Below are 18,898 nucleotides of genomic sequence, written 5' to 3'. Positions count from 1 at the left end.
TTCTCAACAAACATCAGCTGGTTCTGCTATTGCTATTATCATTTCTGAGTCTTAAGTCTTGCCCAAGGTCACAGCTAACAAATGGAAGACCCACGACTCCTGACAAGTGATGTTCTCTAACCACTACACACCAGTTTTTCAGCAGGATCTCACCATATGTCACTTGGTGGTAGTGAGTAGGGGGCTTAAAACAGTGTAGGCAATGTCCCTGAAATGCAACCTAACGAGCACATACCAAGGAGTGAGCATGAGATGGGAAAAGCAGACCTACAGTTCTTAGGCCAGCCTGTTTCCAGAAGTCTCTTTTAAGAGCCTCTCATTATGCTATGGAAAAATTAAGGGATTTCGGCAATTTTAACAACATACAACTTCTGACTTGGGAACTGACTCTAACCTAAGGTCTGCCTCCTCTACGCTGCCACTCTTGCTAGGGGAAAGAACTCTCCCCTACACCTTCTCTTTAGCTGCAAGAGTGATTTGAAGTAGTTTACAAAGGTGCAGCAGTGTACAACTCTGCAGCCACATCCATTCAAGCATTTATTGTGTACCTACTGTGTGTCAGGAACTGTGCTGGATACAATAAATAATATTAACAAAGTTGTGATGTTTAATTTTATGTGTCAACTTGACTGGGCCCCAGGGTGCCTAGATTAAATATTATTTCTGGATGTATCTGTGAGGGTGTCTCTGGATGACATTAGCATTAAATCAGTGGACTGAATAAATGCCCTCTCCAATGTGGATGGCATCATCCAATCCACTGAGGGCCTGAATAGACCAAGAGGTGAACGAAGGGAGAATTAGCTCTCTGCCTGACTGGTGAGCTGGGACCTTGGTCTTCTCCTGGTTCTCAGGCCTTTGGACTCAGACGGGGACTTATATATCAGCTCCCCTGATTCTCAGGCCTTCAGCCTCAGATTGGAACCACACCACCAGTCTTTCTGGGCCTCCAGCTTGCGGACTGCAGATTGTGGAACTTCTCAGTGTCCATGATTGAGTGAGCCAATTCCTTACAATCTCTTTCTCTCCAAATATATACCCTGTTGGTTCTGTTTCTCTGGAGAACTCTGACTAATACAAAGGTCTAATAAGTGGACACAGTACCTAGCAAGAGCAGAAACTAAAAAAGTCAGGAAAAAAGACATAGGCCCAAGAACTCCAGTCAGAAGAACAAAGAGGAAGAAACAAAACAGGGGAAAAGCCATATGCACTCCTCTTTGTATATATTACCCAGGTTTTAATGAAAAGATGCAATACTGATCATTTTTCTTTGTTCAACATTAATAAAAGTAGCTTTTATGGCAAGATGCAATAGCTCTTATCAACAGGCTGAACAAAACAATTTTAGAATTTAAAATCCTGTTATTATCTGTTAAAATGTGTTTAAATTATGTCCCAGAAAGCTTATATTAAACACTGAAAGCATGAGGAATCATAAACAAGGGGTTTTTTTTGAATTTTCTTTTTTTATACAGCAGATTCTTATTAATATCTCTTTTATATGTATTACTGTATACATATCAATCCCAATCTCCCAATTCAAACCACCAGCACCCCCCTCCCCCCACTTTCCCCCCTTGCTGTCCATACTTTTGTTCTCTACATCTGTGTCTCTATTTCTGCCTTGCAAACTGGTTCATCTGTACCATTTTTCTAGATTCCACACACATGCGTTAATATGCAATATTTGTTTTTCTCTTTCTGACTTACTTCACTCTGTATGACAGTCTCTAGGTCCATCCACGTATCTGCAAATGGCACAATTTCATTCCCTTTTATGGCTGAGTAATATTCCACAGTATATATGTACCACATCTTCTTTATCCATTCGTCTGTTGATGGGCATTTAGGTTGTTTCCATGTCCTGGCTATTGTAAATAGTGCTGCAATGAACATTGGGGTGCATGTGTCTTTTTGAATTACGGTTTTCTCTGGGTATATGCCCAGTAGTGGGATTGCTGGGTCATATGGTAATTCTATTTTTAGTTTTTTAAGGAACCTCCATACAGTTCTCCATAGTGGCTGTATCAATTTACATTCCCACCAACAGTGCAAAAGGTTTCTCTCTTCTCCACACCCTCCCCAGCACTTGTTGTTTGTAGATTTTCTGATGAGGCCCATTCTAACTGGTATGAGGTGATACCTCATTGTAGTTTTGATTTGCATTTCTCTAATAATTAGTGATGTTGAGCAGCTTTTCATATTTCTCTTGGCCATCTGTATGTCTTCCTTGGAGAAATGTCTATTTAGGTCTTCTGCCCATTTTTTGATTGTGTTGTTTGTTTTTTCAATATTGAGCTGCATGAGCTGTTTATATATTTTGGAGATTAATCCTTTGTCCATTGATTCGTTTGCAAATATTTTCTCCCATTCTGAGGGTTGTCTTTTTGTCTTGTTTATACTTTCCTTTGCTGTGCAAAAGCTTCTAAGTTTCATTAGGTCCCATCTGTTTATTTTTGTTTTTATTTCCATTACTCTGGGAGGTGGGTCAAAAAATATATTGCCACAATTTATGTCAAAGAGTGTTCTTCCTATGTTTTCCTCTAAGAGTTTTATAGTGTCTGGTCTTACATTTAGGTTTTTAATCCATTTTGATTTTATTTTTGTGTATGGTATTAGGGAATGTTCTAATTTCATTCTTTTACATGTAGCTGTCCAGTTTTCCCAACACCACTTATTGAAGAGACTACCTTTTCTCCATTGTATATCCTTGCCTCCTTTGTCATAGATTAGTTGACCACAGGTGCATGGGTTTATCTCTGGGCTTTCTATCCTGTTCCATTGATCTATATTTCTGTTGTTATACCAGTGCCATATTGTCTTGATTACCGTAGCTTTGTAGTCTGAAGTCATGGAGTCTGATTCCTCCAGCTCCATTTTTGTCCCTCAAGATTGCTCTGGCTATTTGGGGTCTTTTGTGTCTCCATATAAATTTTAAGATTTTTTTGTTCTAGTTCTATAAAAAATGCCATTGTTAATTTGATAGGGATTACATTGAATCTGTATATTACTTTGGGTAGTATAGTCATTTTCACAATGTTGATTCTTCCCATCTAAGAACATGGTATATCTCTCCATCTGTTTGTATCATCTTTCATTTCTTTCATCAGTGTCTTATAGTTTTCTAGATACAGGTCTTTTGTCTCCCTAGGTAGGTTTATTCCTAGGGATTTTATTCTTTTTGTTGCAATGGTGAATATGACTGATTCCCTAATTTCTCTTTCTGATCTTTCGTTGTTAGTGTATAGGAATTCAAGAGATTTCTGTGCATTAATTTTGTATCCTGCAACTTTACCAAATGCATTGATTAGCTCTAGTAGTTTTTTTGGTGGCATCTTTAGGATTATCTACGTATAGTATCATGTCATCTGCAAACAGTGACAGTTTTACTTCTTTTCCATTTGTATTCCTTTTATTTCTTTTTCTTCTCTGATTGCCCTGGCTAGGACTTCCAAAACTATGTTGAATAATAGTGGTGAGAGTGGACATCCTTGTCTTGTTCCTGATCTTAAAGGAAACGCTTTCAGCTTTTCACCATTGAGAATGATGTTGGCTGTGGGTTTGTTGTATACGGGCTTTATTATGTTTTTCTGTCTTGTTTTGTTTTTAATTTTATTTATTTATTTTAATTTTTGGCCGCATTGGGTCTTTGTTGCTGCGCACAGGCTAAGCGACGAGCGGAGGCTATTCTTCATTGCGGTGCCCAGGCTTCTCATCAGGTGGATTCTCTTCTCACAGAGCACAGGCTCTAGGCGTGCGGGCTTCAGTAGTTGTGGCACTCAGGCTCAGTAGTTGTGGCTCACGGGCTCTAGAGCGCAGGCTCAGTAGTTGTGGTACATGGGCTTAGTTGCTCCACGGCATGTGGGACCTTCCCAGAGCACGGCTCAAACCCATGTCCCCTGCACTGGCAGGCAGATTCTTAAACAATGAGCCACCAGGGAAGCCCAGCCTTTATTATGTTGATGTAGATTCCCTCTATGCCCACATTCTGGAGAGTTTTTATCATAAATGGATGTTGAATTTTGTCAAAAGCTTTTCCTGCATTTATTGAGATGATCATATGGTTTTTATTTTTCAATTTGTTAATATGGTGTATCACATTGATTAATTTGCATACATTGAAGAATCCTTGCATCCCTGGGATCAATCCCACTTGATCATGGCGTATGATCCTTTTTTTTAAAAAATAGATCTTTATTGGAGTATAATTGCTTCACAATACCATGTTAGTTTCTGTTGCACAGCAAAGCAAATCAGCCATATACATACACATGTCCCCATATCCCCTCCCTCTTGAGCCTCCCTCCCATCCTCCCTATCCCACCCCTCTAGATCATCGCAAAGCACCGAGATGATCTCCCTGTGCTGTGCTGCTGCTTCCCACTAGCTATCTATTTTACATTCAGTAGTGTATATATGTCGATGCTACTCTCACTTCACTCCAGCTTCACCCTCCCACCCCATGTCATCAAATTCATTCTCTATGTCTACCTCTTTACTCCTGCCCTGCAATTAGGTTCACCAGTACCATTTTTTTTTTTTAGATTCCATATATATATGTTTGCATACGGTATTTGTTTTTCTCTTTCTGACTTACTTCATTCTGTATGACAGATTCTAGGTCCATCCACCTCACTACAAATAACTCAATTTCATTTGTTTTTATGGCTGAGTAATATTCCATTGTATATATGTGCCACATCTTCTTTATCCATTCATCTGTTGATGGACATTTAGGTTGGTTCCATGCCCTGGCTATTGGAAATACTGCTGCAATGAACATTGGGGTACATGTCTCTTTTTGAATTAAGGTTTTCTCAGGGTATATGCCCAGTAGTGGGATTGCTGGGTCGTATGGTAGCTCTACTTTTAGATTTTTAAGGAACCTCCATACTGTTTTCCATAGTGGTTGTATCAATTTACATTCCCACCAATAATGTAGGAGGGTCCCCTTTTCACCACACCCTTTCCAGCATTTATTATTTCTAGCTTTTTGATACTGGCCATTCTAACTGGCGTGAGGTGATACCTCACTGTAGTTTTGATTTGCATTTCTCTAATAATTAGTGATGTTGAGCAGCTTTTCATATTTCTCTTGGCCATCTGTATGTCTTCCTTGGTGAAATGTCTATTTAGGTCTTCCGCCCATTTTTTTACTGGATTGTTGTTTGTTTTTTTTTTTGATATTGACCTCCTTTGTCTGTTGTTTCATTAATCCTTTGTCTGTTGTTTCATTTGCAAATATTTTCTCCCATTCTGATGGTTGTCTTTTCATTTTGTTTATAGCTTCCTTTGCTGTGCAAAAGCTTCTAAGTTTCATTTGGTCCCATTTGTTTGTTTTGTTTTTATTTCCATTACTCTAGGAGGTGGGTCAAAAAAGATCTTGCTGTGGTTTATGTCAAAGAGTGCTTTTCCTATGTTTTCCTCTCAAAGTTTTAAAGTGCTCATCTTACATTTCAGTCTTTAATCCATTTTCAGTTTATTTTTCTGTATGGTGTTAGGGAGTGTTCTAATTTCATTCTTTTACATGTAGCTGTCCAGTTTCCCCGGAACACCACTTATTGAAGAGACTACCTTTTCTCCATTGTATATCCTTGCCTCCTTTGTCATGGATTAGTTGACCACAGGTGCATGGGTTTATCTCTGGGCATTCTATCCTGTACCATTGATCTATATTTCTGTTTTTGTGCCAGTACCATACTGTCTTAATTACTGTAGCTTTGTAGTATAGTTTGAAGTCAGGGAGCCTGATTCCTCCACCTCCATTTTTCTTTCTCAAGATTGCTTTGGCTATTCGAGGTCTTTTGTGTTTGCATATGAACTGTAAGGTTTTTTGTTCTAATTCTGTGAAGCATGCCACTGGCAGTTTGATAGGGATTGCACTGAATCTGTAGATTGCTTTGAGTAATATAGTCATTTTCACAATATTGATTCTTCCAATCCAAGAACATGGTATATTTATCCAACTGTTTATGTCATCTTTAATTTCTTTCATTAGTGTTTTATAGTTTTCTAAGTACAAGTCTTCCACCTCTTCAGGCAGGTTTATTCCTAGGTATTTTATTCTTTTTGTTGCAACGGTAAATGGGAGTGTTTCTTTAATTTCTCTTTCTGATTTTTCATTGTTGGTGTATAGGAATGCCAGAGATTTCTGTGCATTAATTTTGCATCCTGCAACCTTATGGTGTATGATTCTTTTAATGTGTTGTTGGATTCTGTTTGCTAATATTTTGTTGAGGATTTTTGCATCTATGTTCATCAGTGATAGTGGTCTGTAATTTTCTTTTTTTGTAGTATCTTTGTCTGGTTTTGGTATCAGGGTGATCATGGCCTCATAGAATGGGTTTGGGAGTGTTCCTTCCTCTGAAATTTTGTGGAAGAGTTTGAGAAGGATGGGTGTTAGCTCTTCTCTAAATGTTTGATAGAATTCACCTGTGAAGCCTTCTGGTCCTGGACTTTTGTTTGTTGGAAGATTTTTAATCCCAGTTTCAATTTCATTATTGTGATTGGTCTGTTCATGTTTTCTATTTCTTGCTGGTTCAGTCTTGGAAGGTTATACCTTTCTAAGAATTTGTCCATTTCTTCCAGGTTGTCCATTTTATTGGCATAGAGTTGCCTGTAGTAGTCTCTTATGATGCTTTGTATTTCTGCGGTGTCTGTTGTAACTTCTCCTTTTTCATTTCCTATTTTATTTATTTGAGTCCTCTCCCTCTTTTTCTTGATGAGTCTGGCTAAAGGTTCATCAAATTTGTTTATCTTCTCAAAGAACCAACTTTTAGTTTTATTGATCTTTGCTATTGTTTTCTTTGTTTCTGTTTCATTTATTTCTGCTCTGGTCTTTATGATTTCTTTCTTCTACTAACTTTGGGTTTTGTTTGTTCTTTCTCTAGTTCCTTTAGGTGTAAGGTTAGATCGTTTATTTGAGATTTTTCTTGTTTCTTGAGGTAGGATTGTATTGCTATAAACTTCCCTTTTACAACTGCTTTTGCTGCATCCCACAGGTTTTGGATCATCGTATTTTTGTTGTCATTTGTCTTTAGGTATGTTTTTATTTCCTCTTTGATTTCTTCAGTGATTTCTTGGTTATTTAGTAACGTATTGTTTAGCCACTATGTGTTTGTATTTTTTATGCTTTTTTCCCTGTAACTGATTTCTAATCTCAAAGCATTGTGGTCCTAAAATATGCTCAATATGATTTCAATTTTCTTAAATTTACCGAGGCTGATCTGTGACCCAAGATGTGATCTATCCTGGAGAATGTTCAGTGTGCACTTGAGAAGAAAGTGTAATCTGCTGTTTTTGGATGGAATGGCCTATAAATATCAATTAAATCTATCTGGTCTATTGTGTCATTTAAAGCTTGTGTTTCCTTATTAATTCTCTGTCTGGATGATCTGTCCATTGGTGTAAGTGAGGTGTTAAACTCCCCCACTATGACTGTGTTACTGTCGATTTCCTCTTTTATAGCTTTTAGCAGTTGCCTTATGTACTGAGATTTATAACTGTTATATCTTCTTCTTGGATTGATCCCTACTACAATTATGTAGTGTCCTTCCTTGTCTCTTGTAAAATTCTTTATTTTAAAGTCTATTTTATCTGATATGAGTATTGCTACTCCAGCTTTCTTTTGATTTCCATTTGCATGGAACATCTTTTTCCATCCCATCACTTTCAGTCTGTATATGTCCCTAGGTCTGAAGTGGGTCTCTTGTAAACAGCATATATATGGCTCTTGTTTTGGTAGCCATTCAGCAAGCCAGTGTCTTTTGGTTGGAGCATTTGATCCATTCATGTTTAAGGTAATTATCAATATGTATGTTCCTATTACCATTTTCTTAATTGTTATGGGTTTGTTTTTGTAGGTCCTTCTCTTCTCTTGTGTTTCCCACTTAGAGAAGTTCCTTTAGCATTTGGTGTAGAGCTGGTTTGGTGGTGCTGAACTCTCTTAGCTTTTGCTTGTCTGTAAAGCTTTTGATTTCTCCATTGAATCTGAATGAGATCCTTGCTAGGTAGAGTAATCTTGGTTGTAGGTTCTTCCCTTTCAACACATTAAATATATTGTGCTACTCCCTTCTGGCTTGTAGAGTTCCTGCTGAGAAATCACCTGTTAACCTTATGGGAGTCCCCTTGTATGTTATTTGTCATTTTTCCCTTGTTGCTTTTAATAATTTTTCTTTGTCTTTAATTTTTGTCAGTTTGATTACTATGTGTCTCGGCATGTTTCTCCTTGGGTTTATCCTGCCTGGGACTCTCTGCGTTTCCTGGACTTGGGTGGCTATTTCCATGTTAGGGAAGTTTTCCACTGTAATCTCTTCAAATATTTTCTCAGGTCCTTTCTCTCTCTCTTCTCCTTCTGAGACCTCTATAATGTGAATGTTGGTGCACTTCATGTTGTCCCAGAGATCTCTTAGGCTGTATTCATTTCTTTTCATTCTTTTCTCTTTATTCTGTTCCATGGCATTGAATTCCACCATTCTGTCTTCCAGGTCATTTATCCATTCTTCTGCTTCAGTTATTCTGCCACTAAGTCCTTCTATTTTATTTTTCATTTCAGTTATTGTATTGTTCATCTCATTTGTTTGTTTGTTCTTTAATTCTTCTAGGTGTTTGTTCTTTAATTCTTCTAGCTCTTTGTTAAACATTTATTGCATCTTCTCGATCTTTGCCTGTATTCTTTTTCTGAGGTCCTGGATCATCTTCACTATCATTATTCTGAATTCTTTTTCTGGAAGGTTACCTAGCTCCAGTTCATTTAGTTGTTTTTCTGGGGTTTTATCTTGTTCCTTCATCTGGTACATAGTCCTCTGCCTTTCATTTTGTCTGTCTTTCTGTGAATGTGGTTTTCATCCACAGGCAGGATTGTAGTTCTTGATTCTGCTGTCTGCCCTCTGGTGGATGAGGCTATCTAAGAGGCATGTGCAAGCTTCCTGATGGGTGGGACTGGTGGTAGGTAGAGCTGGGTGTTGCTCTGGTGGGCAAAGCTCAGTAAAACTTTAATCTGATTGTCTGCTGATGGGTGGGGCTGAGTTCCCTCCCTGTTGGTTGTTTGGCCTGAGGTGACCCAGCACTGGAGGCTACAGGCTCTTCGGTGGGGCAAATGGCAGACTTTGGGAGGGCTCATGCCAAGGAGTACTTCCCAGAACTTCTGCTGCCAGTGTCCTTGCCCTCACAGTGAGCCACAGCCACCCCCCACCTCTGAAGGAGACCCTCCAACACTAGGAGGTAGGTCTGGTTCAGTCTCCTGTGGGGTCACTGCTCCTTCTCCCTGGGTCCTGATACACACACTACTTTGTGTGTGCCCTCCAAGAGTGGAGTCTGTTTCTCCCAGTCCTGTAGAAGTCCTGCAATCAAATCCCACTAGCCTTCAAAGTCTGATTCTCTGGGAATTCCTCCTCCCGTTGCTAGACCCCCCAGGTTGGGAAGCCTGATGTGGGGCTCAGAACCTTCACTCCAGTGGGTGGACTTCTGTGGTATAACTGTTCTCCAGTTTGTAAGTCACCCACCCAGCGGTTATGGGATTTGATTTTATTGTGATTGCACCCCTCCTACCATCTCATTGTGGCTTCTCCTTTGTCTTTGGACATGGGGTATCTTTTTTGGTGAGTTCCAGTGTCTTCCCGTCGATGACTGTTCAGCAGTTAGTTGTGATTCATGTGTTCTCGCAGGAGGGAGTGAGCACACGTCCTTCTACTCTGACATCTTGAACCAATCTCCTCATAAGCAAGGTTTTTAAATGAATCGAAAGATGCTGCTAAAGCATCCGGCAGAGTAGTGTTTAGTGGGCATGTGAGGTCATTGTTCTTAAACTGGCACGAACCTAAGTCTAACTTGAACAGATTTATAAGCTTGTAAGAAGGCAGGGGAGTCAAAGGAAGGTTCGCTCAGCAGCAGGATCAAATCACACTATAAGCCCTTAGGCAGTTTGCTCCTACAAAGCAAGCAACTTGTCTTTAAACATCCTTATATCCCTAGCACCTAGCCTAGTGCCTAGCACAAAGTAAGCACTGGATAAATGACTACCGATCTAAACTAACTTTTATTTTCCTTTCTTGCTTTGCCACAAGGTAAGAATACAAGGGATTCCAGACAGATCATGAGAAGATTCTCTAGCTGGTCAAAAGGTCAAAAAGGCTTCATAATCTTAGAGTTGCAGGGAAAGACTTTCAAAGAATGAACAGCAGAATCATAAAGACAAATATAAATATGAAATGAAAATTTTAAACTTCTTTATATCAGAAAATATAAACAAAATGAAAATTAAAATGACACTAGGATAACTTTTTTAAAATACAGAACTCTTTTTATTAATCTATATAAACTAAAAGTAACCATCTCCAAGGTAAATACTATTAAGTGATTTAGTACTTAAAAGAGAAATTAAAACACCTATGTGTTTGTATAACAGAATATTTCTATAAGGAAGTTTAAGAATTAACAGATGTTGCAACTGGTATTCTAGAATGGAAGGAAGACATTTCTTCATTATATTATATATCTTATAAAATGTTTCAGTTGCTTACTATGGGCATATATCACTCTTCTAAAAAATGTATCAAAATGGTACCTACATCATAGGTTCTCATGAGAGTTTATGAGTTATGTAAACTTATACATATATATATATAAAATATTTAGAATAGTCAATGGATATAAAATGCTCAAGCACAGTAAGCAATATTTTAAGGACACAAATAGTATATTATATATAGTGTATACACATGTCTTCCCAAATCAACACAAGGGAAAAAGAAAACACTAAAAATGAACAAAGAATATGAAATATTAATTCACAAAAAATGGTCAATAAGTTTATGGCACATTTCCAATTTCCCTAGTAATCAAATGCAAATAAAAAAGCTTTTTCCCTTTCAGATTTATATAATTTTAAAGGACTGACAAAATCCACTACCAAGAGGTTGAAAGGAGACAAGCAGCCTGATACACTGCTCTTAGTGAGAATGTTAATCTGTACATGAACATCTCATTGGCCCAACAATTCCACGTCAAAGAATTTAACCTAAGGAAATATAAGACAGTTGGAAGAAGGGAACAGCCCCAGTTTTCCCCATACAGGATGCCTGAAACACCAACAAAAACCTGCAATCTTTGTGGCATGAAGAACCAAAGCCACTGGAAAGTGAGAGAGAAAATCCCAGAAAGGAGAGAGGGAGCACAGAGTCCCAGATTCTGTGGCTGACCTCTGAACCAAGCACTCATGAGGCACACTCCAAGTAGCCCAGCTAAGACTAAAAGAAATGATATTTGTGTTTCTACCCCCAACGGGAAAAACAGAGTCTGCAGTGTAAGTTCAGCCAATTTAACTGTTTCAAAAATGACAATACTCAGAGGAACATAACTCAAACACTCGAAAACATACCATTCACAATGTGTAGGATATATTCAAAATAAATATGAAAAAAAACACAAGAAAATATAATGCATTCTCAAATGAAAAGGCAATCAACAGAGATGATCCCTAAGATGTCCCAGACGTTGAAACTGGCAAAGATTTTTAAAGCAGCAATATCTATGCTCAAGGAAAATATTCTTGTAATGAATGAAAAGACAGGAAATCTCAGATAAATAGAAACTATAAATTCTTAATAAAATATCTGAAATTAAAGACTCACTGGATGGGCAGAATGGAGATGACAGAAGAAAGGATTAGTGACCCTTGAGATAGGTCAATAAAACTTATATAACATGAAGAATAGGAAGAAGTAAAAGTTCACGAGGGCTTGGTATACACCATGTACACCAACACCTTCTTTTAAGGAAAGAAGCCCACATTAGTTACTATCATTTTTGAGAAGGTTTAGGGAGAAGGAGGGCAGTCAGACACATCACCACCTATTTTTTAACTTAATTTTTATTTTATATTAGAATATAGTTGATGTACAATTTTGTGTCAGTTTCAGGTGTACAGCAAAGTGATTCAGTTATACGTATACATATATCCATTCTTTTTCAGATTCTTCTCCCATGTAGGTTATTACCGAATAGAGTTCCCTGTGCTATACAGTAGGTCCATGCTGATTATCTATTTTATATATAGTAGTTACACTTGCCTGACTATTGTTACATGAGCAACCATGGAGGGGTGGGCACAAGGTTAGCTAAGTGACTTCAAAGGTGGCTAGTGTGAATAAACAGTGGATTGTAAAGTCCCTTTTGACCAAGAACAACCTTTTTGGCTGGTCAACAGTACACTCCCCAACCCCTCCTCCTTTACTTAAACTTTCTACTTCTTTTAATGAAAATAAACATGATAGTTAATAGTTTTCAAAAAGGCTTCATATTCAAGCTCCCTTTCTGATTTTAATTCTCATTACAATATCATAAGAAAGGGTGGGAAATATGCCTTCTCTTTTCAGATGGATAATACAAAAACATGCCTGAAGTTATAGGGTTACTAGAAGTAACTGACTATCCTATGCTTTTATTCCTGATCTGTTCCCTTTCCTACCTTTAAAATCCAAAATGGTGGGTACAGTTAGAATAAGATTATGAGTTTAAAAAATTCTAGTTCCTTCTTTGTCTCATCTCAAATCCTTAATAAGGGACCATCTTGTGAACAATATTCTGAAGCCAGATTATAACTTAATCACGGAAAATAAAAAAAAAGAATTGAGGGAATTCCCTGGCGGTCCAGTGGTTAGGACTGTGTGCTTTCACTGCCTAGGGTGCGGGTTCAATCCCTGGTCAGGGAACTAAGACCCCTTAAGCCAGGTGGTGCAGCCAAAAAAAAAAAAAAGAAGAAGAAGAATTGAATGTAACACATTTCATTTCCATTCCTTTTGTTTTTTTAAACAACAAAATCACAACTAAAACAGCATTTGAAAAGCAAAGATATTCACACTTGGTTTGAGGTTCCCCTTTCTAGTCCATCACTAACCCTGATCTACCCTGAGGCATTTTCACATTCTATTAGAGCCAGTCTGCCCCCGTAATTCAAGAAAAGAAGCATGGAAGGTACAAATAAGAGCGCTTCATCTGACAAAAAAGAATCAGTGGGCTGTCAACCCAAATTTCTTGTGGGGTTCAAGGTGTTTTAATAAGCCTTTTAATTTGAAAAATGTGGAATTACAAAACATGACAAATGTAAAATTTTGAAAAGAGATTTGATTTCCTTACCTGAAATTGACATGCACATTTCAAACCATCTCCATCTTCTTTACAGACTCCTCCATATTTACACGATGATTCATCACAAACTCTTATATCAGATTCTCTCACATTTAATTCTGTAAAAGAGGAAACATTGTTTCATATATATTTGTCTTTTTTATCCAAAGGTACATATATAAATAAAAGAAAAAATCTTTACACCTCATTCACAAGTATAATAATAAGACACAACACACAAAAAACAAGTTCTACTGGACACAAAATGTTCAAGATTCTGCAAAGAGAGTCCTACATAATAATATGCCTAAAAGTATATAAAAGCAAAGAAAAATAAAACTCAAAATTTCAGGATTTCATATAATTCCCAAAGATAAATCCAAAGAATCTTTATATTTTTCCTGCCAAGAGCTTAAGACAGTCTTCTTACTATTGTCTTAACATTTTAGATTATTTTTCTAGTGTTTAAGTTACTTTTAAGGATAAAAAATAATAACTAAAAAGAATCTTGATTCTTCTGGTACCCAAAATAAGTTTTGGATGATCATTATTCACTCTAGAACAAATAAACAGTTTTAATTACAAAAGAATTATGAAGTAAGCTTGAATCTCATACAACAGGTACATATGGAGCATTTACATGCAAAGAAAGATTCAAAATCTTTCTCAACTTAAATTTTTTAAATGACTGATTTAATTTTACTACCACAGGAAGCAGAGCCTATCAATAATACTAGTATTCTGTGGTCATTCTGTGCCTGTTCCAAAACTGTCAGTCTTATTCTGGAACTATCAAAATAATCTCTCTAGGAAACCTAATAAACTGCTTCCAGGTTAATGCTAAGTAAAGCACCCAATCACATGGAATTGGGTGAAAACCACTACAAAGACAATTTTCATATCCTCCCTTCTGGGAATGAGAGCGATAACAACAAATGCACTTATACAAACAGTAAACAAATGGTTGCTTAAAAATTCATCCCAGTGTAGAGGTGAACTCATGAGTCTGGGAGCAGAGAGGCCTAAGTTAGCTTCTGACCCTGTGGCTCAATAGCTGAGAGACTCTGGAAAGAGCACAAGATCTCATGCAGCTCTAGATGGAGACAAGGTCTTGGCAAACAGATCTCAGCGAGCTTTTCTCCAGCAATCCTTCATCCCTGGTTGTTTTCTACTTCTAGACTTCAAATCAGGACTCGGTGGACTGAGTCAAGGACACTCTACTTCTCTATCTAGTGACATCTGTCCTGGTTGACCATCATTTCCTCTCTCTGCCCCACTTGGCCTCAATGCTCTGCAATGTGTCTCAAGTCTCCTCCTCCTAGTTGACCCTCCAACGAGCTGGCAGTCAAGTACCTAAATACACAAGGAGCTGATAGTCACAGTACTTATTTGAGAAACCACTCTGCACCAAGCACTGCACTAAAGTAAGCATATGTCTATGTAACTATTGATTACAAAAATTTTTTCTTCTTTTCCTTAAATGGATCTCAGGTGCACAAAATTGGATTGCTCTAAAGTTCAAGCTATGTGTAAAATAAAAAAAAAAAAAAAAGATGAGTAGAAATGAAAACTACAGGAAACTAATGTAGCTGTTTTGTTGCTCTCTCTGTTTCTCTCACTATTCAAGGCACAAATGACCATCTTTCTATTCTTTCATCCTGGCTCTGGAGGCTTTATGTTCTCGGTTTTCCTCATCTCCCACTTTTTGCTTGTTCTTCTCTTCCCCACTTAACCTCTTGCATTAGCTCCTGAGGCTCAATCTTAAGTGTGGGGGGTGCTTTTTTCAATCTGCCTACATTCCTACTGGGAACCTGCACAAGGTCCGGGTTCCAGTTACTGTCTAATGTACATTTTAAAACCCAAAGAAGATAACTATACATTAATAAAGAACTGCTCTGGAAAAGAAGATAAGAATGCATAATATCTTTGCTCAACCACAGGCTTCATCAATTTAAGGGACCACAGAAATAAAAACAATTGCACAATTTGAGAAATAAAATTTAGTGTATTTCTCTTATTTCTTTTCTTTGTAGCCTTAAAGTTCACACTGGGTTCCAATACAATCACACATACCAAACAAGAATAAAGTTTTTATTTTGTCCATGGGTCAAGATCATGCTCTGAGTTAAGACTTGCTATCCTGGCTTGAGATTCTTTTGAGTTGCAATGTTTTACCTGTTGCATTTTAAAAGCACAAGATTGCAATCTGGAGCCTAAACCCTCCCTGCCACTAAGATTCTCACATCTCTGTGAGAGTTGTTCAAGCATCTGTTTGCATGAGGGACGAAGGAACATTTTTAGAGAATAATCATCCTTACTAAAGTGAGGCAGAAAAGCTCAGCCTGATAAACAAAGCCTTGGTTGGAAAGGAGGAGTGATCCCAAGCACAGGGTGGTATCTCATCCGGACTGCCCCAAAGGGTCATCATGACGGAGACAGAGAGGCTAACAATGAGAAACTAAAGAATGCCTTTCACTAAAAACTCTGAAGCACCCAAACAATCCCACTCCTGGGCAAATACCTGGAGAAACCATAATTCAAAAAGATACATGCACCCCAATGTTCACTGCAGCACTATTTACAATAGCCAGGACATGGAAGCAACCTAAATGTCCATCAACAGAGGAATGGAAAAAGAAGATGTGGTACATATATACAATGGAATATTACTCAGCCATAAAAAAGAACAGAAATAATGCCATTTGTAGCAACATGGGTGGACCTAGAGATTGTCACACTGAGTGAAGTAAGTCAGACACAGAAAGACAAATATCATATGATATCGCTTATATGTGGAATCTAAAAAAAAAAGGGCACAAATGAACTTATTTACAAAACAGAAGTAGAGTCACGAATGTAGAAAACAAACATATGGTTACATGGGGATGGGGGGAGGGATAAATTGGGAGATTGGGATTGACATATACACACTACTATATATAAAATAGACAACTAATAAGAACCTGTTGTATATAGTACAGGGAACTCTACTCAATACTCTCGTAAGGGCCTATATAGGAAAAGAATGTAAAGAAAAAAAAAAGTGGATACATGTATAACTAATTCACTCTGCTGTACACCTGAAACTAACACAACATTGTAAATCAACTATACTTCAATAAAAATTAAAAACAAAAACAAACTAAAAAAAGCTCTGAGGCAACAAGACACAAAGAGCTCCACTTTGATACCCACATGACAAGATACAAGAGGGGTAGAAAAGGGGCTAGGACACCTCACCATCCCTGGCTCAGCACACCTGCGCAGGCCAGCACAAAGCCAAGGAGATAGTGGTGTCAGGCTCCAAGGTACACCTCTGATATCTAGGGGCAGGTACCAATGCGCAACTTCAGGGGCAGCTAACATCACAAGAAAAACAAGACATGCTGTGTGGCAGCGGCCAGAATACATTAGTGAGCCTACATGGTACACCCCTGGGTAACTCCAAAAATAAACTTGGCAAGGAGGCATTCTGTGGGAGCTAGAGGTCCTACATTAACAGGTAAGAGTGAAAAGTCATAAAATTCTGATTATACTGGTTACTTGTCAGTTTTATTTTACACCTATCCTGCTAACAAATCCATGCTATTTTCATGTGTGTTAACGTGGTAAATGTGATTATGTAGTTAGTTGATCAGGAAGCAATTATGTATCTCCTATGTATCTAATATTATGCTAAGAATTTGGGATACACTGGAAAGAACATAACAGGGAGCTTATGATCTTGCTAACATATGGAACAATAAGTGATTAATTCAATATAAATATAGTCTATAATAAGGCGGAAATTGTGTTGTACAGACTATGTTTGCTCTAGGAGTTTCAAGAAGTAGGAAATAAAAATAGATTTGAAGTGTAGGATGCAGTGTCAAAGATGGCAAGACTTTCACTGACCTTGAAAAATTAGTAAGACTTTTTCTGATTATAAAACTAATATAGATAGGATCATTACACAAAATTTAGAAATGGCATTGTTTTAATTGCCCACAACATGTGGTAATATTAAAAGAGAGAGAAAAGAATGTTCTTATCTGTGAACAACGTGAGTGAAAGCAGAGACACAAATAATTTAATAGTACGCATAAATATTAATTATCAGTGGTTCCCAAACCATGTTCCTTAGGAAAACTCGTGTCCTAGACTATAATGTACCTTCATTAAAATCTAGAATTTCAGTTACTCATTTGAAAAAGAAAAGCTTCAATGGAGAGAATTTTCTCATTTTAAGTGAGTTTTTTTTTCACTTAGATTTCTTAAACCCTCACTATGTGAGATTACTTCCTTGCTAGCTGTCAACAAAACCAATGTTCAACAAATAAGTAAAGAATATTAATAGAAAAATTCCAACAGTGTTTTATTTTTTTTAATGTATCTTTTTTTTTTTTGGCTGCATTGGGTCTTTGCTGCTGCACACAGGCTTTCTCTAGTTGCGGTGAGCGGGGGGGGTTACCCTTTGTTGCGGTGCGTGGGCTTCTCACTGTGGTGGCTTCTCTTGTTGCAGAGCATGGCATCTAGACTGCAGGCTCAGGAGTTGTGGCGCACGGGCTTAGCTGCTCCGCAGCACATGGGATCTTCCGGCACCAGGGCTCGAACCCGTGTCCCCTGCATTAGCAGGTGGATTTTTAACCACTGCGCCACCAGGGAAGTCCTCCAACAGTGTTTTATGAGAACACAAGATCATGAATGTCACAAGCTCATGAACATACACTTTAAATTGTTTTGTCATTGTGGCCGTCGTGGCTAATTGCCTACTTTGGATCTATTCTCTCCTTCTTACTTAGTAAGGGAACCCCAATTTTGTTCTGGGAAACAAGGTACTCAGCTAAGTAATCTATTTCCCCAAATCCCTTGCTGTGTACCACAGTTGATATATAAGCACTGTCCATTCCTCCTTCCTTATTCCATTCTTTGTTCTGTTTGGAAAGTAAACCTCTTGCCTAAGGTTGTGGAAACCATCTTACATGCATGAAGGTGAAAGCTATGAGCTAAAGATGGTAGACCAGACAGACAGGAGCACGAGTGTGGAGAGAATTATGGAATCACCACACCCACCCTGGATTTCATCCCTCCAGACTTACTGTTACGGGAAATGAACACATAAAGTCCTTATCATTTAAGCCACTACTGTCAGGTCACTGATACATCTAAGTTAAAGACAATCCTGACATAATGATTGCATGTAAATTTAAGATAAACATTTCTAAGGAAAGTCTTAAATAATCTGGTGCTACATCACAGTTTACATGATAAAATTACATTATCAAGAGCATCATGACTTTCTGGTGCTCTGACTCCTCCCAAATTTGAGAACTACTGCCTTAGCTCAAACTCAGTATAGTAGGAATTATATATTGGGATCATCTTCTGAATGTTACTTCTTTTCAAGTATTCTGTTCAGTACCAGGCATCAACAGGGCACTCTACTACCTGTCAGTGATGATGATAATTACACACCTGCCTTCCTGAGCCCAAAATGGAAATTCAGCAAAAAGGATGAGCCATTTCTAAGGCCCTCAAAACTCAGTTCTCCAAATAGAAATATTTTACACAAGGAATCACTCAGCAGAGTGGCTCAAAACAGAAATACTCTGCTCTGGTTACAAATGTGCCAGACATATAATTCTCTAAATGTAAAACCTGTCTCAATTTTCATTAACATTTCAAAGCTGGGGAACAATACACGGTAAGCGAAGGAACCCTACTTACTGTGAACCTGAACTGCCAGAATCTCCAACTTTTGGCAGCACTAACTAGGTTCAGGCTGCAGTTCAAA

General features: G+C 37.9%; 1 protein-coding gene across 2 annotated transcripts in view; it reads right to left on the bottom strand.

The window, feature by feature from the left end:
- Positions 1-18,898, bottom strand: part of TMEFF1 (transmembrane protein with EGF like and two follistatin like domains 1) — a 148,109-nt gene that overhangs the window by 54,298 nt on the left and 74,913 nt on the right. For both annotated transcript variants that reach the window (XM_089913466.1, XM_022600111.3), the window contains one exon: positions 13,135-13,244. In XM_089913466.1, the coding sequence (XP_089769592.1) occupies positions 13,135-13,244 (110 nt within the window). The remainder of the gene's footprint in view (positions 1-13,134; positions 13,245-18,898) is intronic.

The sequence above is a fragment of the Delphinapterus leucas genome, chromosome 6, assembly GCF_059928025.1.
Source record: "Delphinapterus leucas isolate spDelLeu-1000000601 "Yukka" chromosome 6, BTC_Dleu_Yukka2, whole genome shotgun sequence".
Taxonomy (NCBI): domain Eukaryota; kingdom Metazoa; phylum Chordata; class Mammalia; order Artiodactyla; family Monodontidae; genus Delphinapterus; species Delphinapterus leucas.
The sequence above is the reverse complement of the archived record's forward strand: the minus strand, read 5'-3'. Positions and strand labels throughout refer to the sequence as shown.